At 32.2% G+C, this 9,548-nt stretch overlaps 1 protein-coding gene across 1 annotated transcript; it reads right to left on the reverse strand.

Annotated features, from left to right (window-relative positions):
- Window positions 1–4,411: 4,411 nt before the first annotated feature.
- Window positions 4,412–9,254, reverse strand: LOC129319649 (protein S-acyltransferase 11). Its single transcript, XM_054964740.1, is given in 6 exon segments — window positions 4,412–5,106; window positions 6,379–6,674; window positions 8,012–8,113; window positions 8,116–8,233; window positions 9,064–9,096; window positions 9,192–9,254. Coding segments are annotated over 6 exon segments (1,098 nt in total). The 3' UTR covers window positions 4,412–4,620.
- Window positions 9,255–9,548: the final 294 nt, after the last annotated feature.

The following is a 9,548-nucleotide window of genomic DNA, read 5'->3' on the forward strand; positions in this document are numbered from 1 at the left end:
GTTTGCCATAACTTCCCATAAGTACTTGAAGACTTTTAGAGGCAACCGAATTTCCATGTCCATCCATGCTCCTTTCGACGTCAGTGACATAATAACGACACTCGACACATGACTTCCCAAGCTTTGAAAACCGAACTCCTTGAGAAGTCAATCGCATGCGCTTCTGTTTCTGTATTGTATTCTCATTCGATCGCCCTGTTTATGACGGAGCCATAAGATTCAGAGACACGGGGATTCATGTGTCACACTACTTTGTTTTCTCCCGATTCCTTCTACATTGGGACGCCACCTTCAAATGAATTTGAATTCTTGGCGTAAGTCCATTCATTAATTGAGTGTTTCAATTACAGGATTTCATAGACATGCATTTTTCTTTAAAAAAAAAATTAAAACAATTCTTACATACCATATGCTTCAAAAGATTCGAGATGGATTCATCTTCGGTGCTATTTAGGAAATCAACGCTATAATACACATCACCGTGATAAGATTTAGACCTTCCAATAACAAAGGTCCAAATTTAAAGTTTTAAATTTAAATTTTATTTTATATTTATTAAAATAAAAAAGTATAAAAATTCTCATGTTGATAAAAATATTTTTTACTTTTTTATAAATTTTTATTTTAATAAATACAAAATAAAAATAAAAAATTTTAAATTTAGGTCATTCATATTAAAATGTGGACAATATAGATATTAGTAGAGTTGATAACATCAAAGATGGACCCATTTGAGATTTGATACTTTTTTAAGTCCCATATGATAAAATCCTTGACAATCATTCAATTAAATCAAGTGTTTATTATCATCTCATATGAGACATTTATTGATTGAGTAGATTTAAGCCACTTGTCATATACAAATCAAATTTCCTTTAAATTAATATGTATCTTGCATTACGAATAGAGAGTCTCACATATATCTCAAGGATGCCATGTTTTCAATTAAAGCAGCCGCATAAACCCCAACATGACATTTTGTAGTTTTTTATAATCTTGTAAACAAGAGGTCAAAAAAATCTTCTGAATAAATTCTTCTTTCCTTTGTCCTGAATCCTTTATTTCTTGGGTTTGACCTTTTTATGTTTTTTATATTATTATACCAAATCCTCTCTGCAATGGTAGACTCGTTGGATGTCGGATTCAATATATTGTTTATTTTTTAAAAAATATAAGAAGGGAAAATCACAAAAGAATTCCCTTAAAAAAATATACAAATAACAATAAAATTTTTCGTTCGTTCAAAAAAAAAAAAACAATGGGATTTTGCTAGATGTGATAATTCCTCTTGAGACTTTTTTGACGTTATTTTGTTTATAAAACGACTTTAATGCCCCAAATTTACAATAAAAGAAGAAACGAGAAAAGCAAAATTTGTTAATCACTCTGTTAAAAATTATAATATATTTTTAATTAAATTTTATCCCTTAATAAAATAATTAACTATCTTTAAATTAACATCATCATTTCATATTTACGTATATTCAATAGAGTGTTTCATTTTAAAGTAAATATAAAGTGATTTATTTACTATGGATACTTTTTAAAAAATGATAATTACACCTTAAAATATTTAAAATTGTCTAATATTTTTTTAACATTTAACTCTTCAAAAAATACTTTACATTTTTGAATGAAATGGAGTATTTGTTATTCCATTTTAATCATTGTCAAAAGAAAAATAATTATTATTACTTAAACTAAAATGGTTACTGATATTTACAACACTTGAGCGTCAGTGATTAAAAATTTTATAAAGAGGAAGTTGTAATTATTTATCTTGTTGTAGTCATTGTAAAAAAAAAATCATTACTTAAATTAAAATAATCATTGATAAATTTACAAAGTAGAACTTCTCATTTATTATCTCGTTTTAATCATTGCCAAAATAAAATCATCAATAAATTGTTATATATACAAATATTAAAATTTAAACTCACAATCACTTGATTCTACTTGAAAATTTTTATTTTTCAATTATAGTTTTTTGTCAAATTCTAAAATTTAGTTTTATTATTAAGTTATAGGTTACAAGATTATGGAATACTATGACATATAATCTTTTTAAGATTAATGTAATATTTTACCCTTTTTCAACAGTTAATATTGAATTAACTTTTGGATCAAAAATAGCCTTTTGATTTGTACTAAAAGTTGACTTGACAATGATTTGTTGTTTTTTTTTTTTTAAACCAGCGACTTACCAATGATAGTTAAAGAGGCTAACATTGGACTGTTTTTAAAAAATTGCGCGCTCTGCTGTTCCCTAATTTTCCCTTGGTGCGTGTCTGTAGACTTTGACTTTAAATTATTTATATTTTTTTCTTTAAATTTTTCTTTATTCCACTGCAAGCATCCTAGAAACTTAAAAATATTAAGATCGCCTGTTCAAATTAATTCAAACACTTGCTATATGATCGCTTTTACCAATAGCAGTCTCACGGATATTTATGAATGCCTTTGACATTTTTATAAATAAGTTAATTAACTCTTTTAAATCAAGCAGCTTTTGGTTATATATTCTCTGTAGTATTTTTATTTTTAATCAAAGTTCCCAACTACATTCAAAAGTTTGAATTATATGTATAAAATTATTAGTACTCAAAATAAGGCTCAGTTGATTGTAAATTTTGACATAAGACCATGGCTTTTTGTTTCAAATTGATCTGTCAAATTCAATTCATTTTTTTTGGGTGCACAACAAATTCAATTTGTTTAATAAAATTGTTAAATTGCTAACCGCCATTCAATCAATATAACAAACAAAATAAAACCACCAAACCAGCCTCATTTTCATTTGATAAAAGACAGAGAAATCATATCCAATTAACCCATATGATTTAGATGCCTGTTAGTGACGATTATTGTAATTTTTTATCATATTTATTTGTAAAACTTTTAAATTGATGGAAGTGTTTAAATGCTAGTTTCTGTTAACAAGGAGGTTTTGAAGATATATGATGAGTTTTTTTTTTTTTAAATTTAATTGTTATCCAATCAAGTGTGGAAGTCTGGAATGCCTTTACTCTGCAGATTTCCTGAATAAGCTGAGTTCCCTTGTTTATAATATGAATTGGATTTTTTTTCTCATCCTGTTTACTTACTCTGTTTTTTTCCCTACTAATAAAATAATATGAATGAATTTTCCAGAAACAGTGTATTCTTTCATAGAATAAAGTCAAAAATGGTACATTGGACCAATTTAATTAATACTCCCTCTTTCAACCGAATTATGCAGATTAAGAAAAGTGATTAAAATTAGTTAAAATTATTGATCTTTAAAAAATTTCTATAAAAATCTCAAATTATCCCTTAATTAAGATTATTAATTGCATCTTTAAATCTTAAAGTCAAACATGCCACCCAAATAAACTAATTGAATATGTGGGCATTTTTTAAAATAACTCATTAATGTTTGATCAAGTTTTATAAGGTGACTGATATTAGTATTAAAGACCAAGTAAACTCTTATATAAGGACATGAGGGAGCTTATCAATATACAGTATAAAGTGATAATAAAAATCACGCTATTTATAATTCATAAACAAAACAATCCATTCTTAAAGTTTCTTGTATGCATGTGATCCCATATTTAGTTAATTAAATGCAAAATAGAATCTGACTTTGAAGTCATGCAAAGCAATTTATGTAGTTCACAAGATAATCTGTACTTGATTTCCAACTCCACGTGAAATAGTGTTCACCGTTCACACGTTAAAGAGCACATGGTTGAATAATCTCTCTTCACTCTTCAGTCATTATTATAAAATATTTTTTAATCAAATTACTTATTTACATTCCTAATAAAAAAATTAATTATCTTTAAAATTACATATTCTATCATTATTTAATAAAGTATCTCAATTAGAAAATTATTAATTGCGAATTAGAAAACTCAAAATAACTTATATTTTTAAACATGATATTTTAAATAAAATGTCATATAATATTGAACCTAAAGAGTAGCAGCCAGTATATTAGAAGGTCAGGGTCTATATCTCATTAGAAAAGGACAAGGTGGGATATTGTTGATCAAGCTAGAGCTTACTTTTGTAGGGAAGGTCGGATTACTCTCAACCATGTTCATAGGGACCATAATAGTGATGCTGATTACTTAACTAGGCTTTCTCATTTTTTACATAGTAATTTCTACCTCTTTAATTATCATCCATGCTCTCCTCTAGCAATGGAAGATAGTGAAAGAGGATAGGGTTTTGTTGGGCCTTTTGTTTTTTCGTTTTTTGGTGCCGTTTTTGGACTCCTTGTAGCCTTTGTACTTGTTTGATTTACAGTTTGAAATCCAAAAAAACAAAAAGGACAAGGTGACATTTGTGAGGGCGTAAGATGAATGAATCATTTCATTCATTAGCCAAAACTTACTATCAAAAACAACTTCTGATACGCTATCAGTAATACAATCATTATTTACATAAATAAAGTTGGACTTTGAGAGAGGCCTTTCCTCATTGAAATAACAAGTGGGTATGTTTCCTACAGTGATGTCAATCATACAGTGACAATCTGACATACAGATCTTAAAAACAAAATAGAATACCGTGACATGAATTCTCACAAGAATGAAAACAAGTCTTATCTAGTAATACATACCAATGCTGGTTTCACTTTGTGTGCTTCTTCCTACCCATACGGAAGTTTGGCAAAAATCTTGTCATATAATATGGGAAACCAAAGAATCTAACAAAATTTTGACAATCTTTCTTCCCTTCTGATTTATCTGCCTGTGAACTCAAGTGGCTCAAATAAGGTTTTCCCTCATACACGTAAGAAAGCTGCTGCCACAGAAGAACACTGAGTCCTATTTGCACTGAAAGGCTTGAAAAGAACAGATATACAAGAACAAGCCCTCTTGTGGGTAGAAGCAGAACAGATTTGAGGAGAGCAGAAATAATTTCATTCATGGCTCTCCAAACCAGATCTCTTCTAGTAATCCCTTTGATGCCCCCAAGGGGGGGGTATGTCACAGACGGCCATATTAGAAAGCTTGTATATGCAGACATGATTGAAACATAGAGTGTGCTGATCACAGCTGAAATGAGGAAGGCAATGAAGTCACGGTGATTAGCTGCACCAACACAGTTCCCAATCTGTGAAAGGTTACGAAACCAATTACCAAGTTGTCAAATCATTCCTCCTCATAAGAAAATTTGAAGCCTAGCCCTAGCATTATGGATAATAGAATGAATACCAAAAGCATCCACTTCATCAGAGTTGATAGGCAATGATTAAGACCAAAATTCAAAAACCTTTTTGTAAAACAGAATAGAAAAGGAAGAGATACCTAAGTGACAAGCACACAACTATTCAAACGTCAGCTGCGTTAGAGACGCGGAACCACACTTCCATTACAGGTTGATAACAACATTTATCTGACAAGCATATGGTATGCCGGATAAAAAAAGTTTACAATTTCAGATTGAGCACAGCTTGGACACGCCTGATTCCTTAACCAGGAAAACAATCGAGAAAAAGGATAGAATTAAAGACATGAAGCCCAATCTAGATTATAATTAAACAGTCTCTTGTTAAAAGTGCTAGTGCTAGTAAAGGGTAGCAAAATATTTTTCCTCTTAGTCGTAGAAGATCTTTCCCAGCAAATTCAGAGATGAAATTTGATAACTGATTTAATGAGGTTTCTGTTGAATTCTTGCAATCTAATTCTTTTCTTCGTGTTCTTCTCTAAGTACTGTTTTCTTAGCAATAAAACACCCCAAAATCATTTTCTTTACTTTCTGAAATCAGGACTCTGACAAAATCATATTCTCAATTATCAAAATCACAAGTTCTCCCATGCCTTTGACTCCTTTAACTCACACCCTAGTACTCTCAAAATCCTAGGTCTGCTGAGTCCAAATACTCCAATAACAGCTGCCCTTCGCAATTCTAAAACTCCAACCTCGTGACAGAGCCCTAAGTCTATTTGCTGCACAATTCCCTTCTGTCGCTGTAAACACCCACCAAAAGCCAGAACATAAAGAAGCCAAAATCCATGTTAATTTATTTAATCATTCATTCATTTTTTACATAAATTTTCACACATTTCTTGCAAAGGCAGTTGTTGGATTATATATTTTCATAATCAAAGGATACAACCAACAAACAGAAAAATTAATTACAAGGATAGATCAAACTCACAAGATTTAATACTAAAGGCCTCAAGCATACGACAAAATTCCAGCATTAGTAACATTTAATTCTAATATCTATTTGACAAGTTAACTTAGAACAATAAATTAATAAGTCAAAAGTTGTATGGTTAAAGGTGGCACGCATTGTTTATATTAATTTATGTCGAGAAGATTTCAGGAAATGTGCAACAGATTATGAAATTTCAACTAAAAAAAAAAATGAAAACTTACAAAGGGGCAGTGATGATCCATGTCCAGAATACATTTTTCACATGAACGGCAATGATGAGTTCCAGGTGCCTTTGGTTTTGAACAGTAGTGACAGAAAGTGTAGTTTTCAAGGTACCCTTTCCCAACAGTAGGGTAGCTTCCCCACAATATATTCGGGGGCGTGCCTGCACACTTAAATGCTGCAAGGCTGAAAAAGGAAATGGTGGATATGGACAAGGTTGCTGTTATGATGCAGTGAGTAATCCCAAAAAGACTGAAAGAAAGGACAAAGGGGTATATTGCCCACACACCTCCAACTGCATCAGAAACGAAAAGAATATTACAACTAAAGAATAGTTCAGTCAAACGTTCATTTTTGGAGCAAGTGTTGAAAGTATTTGTTTCATTATTATAAGATACTTATCTCCATCTAGAGTGGATAACAGAGAAGTACATTTACTCAAGAACCTCTGATACACAGTGTACTGGACCACAAGATTGGCATCCTAATATAAGTATGGCACCTTCCATCATTGAAGTTATTATTGCATCTTGAAAGATGTATCTAATACAACAATAATACCAACAAGCCAGTATACTTAAGCACCTATATTTAGATATTCTGCAAGGAGGTGGACAAATAAGTTTAACCACCGAAAACAAAGTTGTCACATGCAAGGGTGGCATCAGAACTGGTTTAAACAAGAGTATATCGCACAGGGTTAATTCACCAATCCCCCTGCCAAATCTTGATTCAATATTATCTATTCATGATATGTTATGATACAGAGTACATCACTTTATACAATTAGCAATAGCAATACAGAGGGGCATGCTTGGTTGATACAATCCGGATCACTTTAACCCATAAACGTATGATATCATAATTGATATATAATGTAAAATCCATAGGAAGCCTATTATTCATAAGTCATGAACAATAGGATTCACCTTAGACTCTGCAAGCATGGAACCCACTATCTAGTTATTTTTGTACTTAAAGTAAAACGTATCCCATGCCTACTCATCAAAAAATATTACACATTAGGTAAGATGCGTTAGACAGAGTATTTTTCTTCTGCAAATGCATTGATCTTCTCCTGCACCCTCACAGTATCTTGTTATTCAAAAGCACTTTTAGACACATTCAACCAAATAAAATTAATGGAAGCAGAACTAAATCATGGTTAGTCAGAATATATCCATTGAGATATAGTAAATCATCTTGATTACAATACCCATTCACTAGAACTGCAGTACGTCAATACACTCCTAATGAGGTGACACATTTGTTCAACTATCATTATTGGTTACATTAAAATTTCCCTGCTGGTTCAACCAGCTGGAAAAGAGGAGAGAACTCAACTTAAAGACACACCTTTTGCTCCATAATATAATTATTCCTGCAACATTAATTGATTTCTAACAACGAACCAATTGCCCATTTAATATCTCAATATAACTTCTGAAAGGAAAAGAAAATTCATTCAACTGGACAAACATTTAATAACAAGCTGTCAAGAACAAAAATCTACATAGAAAATAAAAAAGAGAGGAAATGAATTTTGGGCAGAACCAAGGATGAATACAATGTCTGATCAAACAGGTTAACAAAGACTGAAAGAAAACTGCAGCAGCAGCAGCAGTGGCTTACATATCACAAAGAGCATAAACGTGATGACAACAGGAACAATGCATCGATCACGAAGTCTTCTCCATTTAAAGCACTTGTTGTCACTTTTTTGCTTGTTTTGATTGTTATGGCCCCACACCAGACACATTTGAAAACAGATGTACAAGATGGGAGTGGTTGGCGCAGTCCGCAACCCCAGCAAGTGGTCTCGTAATTGTCTGTAACCGCAGTTACATATTGCTCCTAAATGTGACTTTTATATGAGCAACCAAGGAAGCTACAAAATTTTCAAACTGTAAAAAATGGCCAGCAATAGCATGCATGAAGTTATCTATGTACTAGAAAGACTAAATCATGATGGGTACATAACAACTTACACAAGCATCCAAAACTACATTATTTTGCACTTTTTTTCCGGAAATAGTAAATACAAGTTAGAAAAGAAAATATTCATTTATTTCCTCCTTGATAATATTGCTAAGCAACAACTCAATCTCTAAAAGCAATCAAGATGCAACCCCAAGAGGTATATTCTCAGCTGATTCAATCCTATTCACCTTTCAATCTAGCAACGTTTGAATTAAGATAGTGAAATCCCAATTTTAAGTTCACTGATAAACATGCAGAAAGCTCTGTTACTATGGTGACCACTAGGTCATGAAGAAGCCAATGTAACTCCATTCATAGAATAACACAGAAAATTATATGCACTTCATTTATCTCTAAGAAACACAATTTTACGTACCCTGAAGTTTCTAGTTATTTTTATTTGACTTCTCTTTCCACTGCACAGGCACACATATCCTACTGCAATTTTACACATTCTATTCTGCTCGTTTGAATGTAGCATTCGTAACAAAAGCATGCAAATATCAGCTTCTGTTGCTTGAGAAAAGAGAAAAATTCAATAAAACTGGTTTGGATTCTACTACTAAACTGAACTAATTTCGAATCCCAAGTTAATTATTCGGATACAAAAAAATTCCCAACCCCCCCCCATAAACCCACTGAATTCAAAGAATTTACAGCCGCAACCAAAGATACCCGTTCCCCAGAAGAGATTCTATAAATACTTGAACAGAAGCAACGATAACGAGCTTATTACACTGCAAGAACATGCGAATCAGAGCCCGCTAATGCATCATATACGGAGGAAATCGAAGATTGAACAGAACTTAAGTAAGAGAATAAAGAAGCTTGCCTCGGAGGATGTAATGGCTTCCGGCGCCCTCAATAAGTCATCGTTGGAGGTCCCTTCCGCCATTTTTCCTCCCTTTATTTCTCTGTGTCTAAATCAGAATGCTATTTGTGTCTATATTTTTTATTCTTCTGAGTATTTCTTTTTTGATTAGTAGCTCAATGCTTTCCTGCCAATTCGCCAATCGGCAAGGAAAAACTAGAGCAATTGTTTGTTGTTTGACCTCTGAAATGGACCACGGGGAGAGAAACCGGGAAATGGGTGAAGGGGACGGAGAGAGAGTGGACGCGAAGAAGGGACTCGCGAATGAGAAGGAAAAATGAAAGCGGGCTATTTGGGCCTTCTCAGCTGGGTTGGGTA

Source organism: Prosopis cineraria, unplaced genomic scaffold, assembly GCF_029017545.1.
Source record: "Prosopis cineraria cultivar Desert tree isolate PC_DT_omini unplaced genomic scaffold, ASM2901754v1 PC9, whole genome shotgun sequence".
Classification (NCBI taxonomy): Eukaryota; Viridiplantae; Streptophyta; class Magnoliopsida; order Fabales; family Fabaceae; genus Prosopis; species Prosopis cineraria.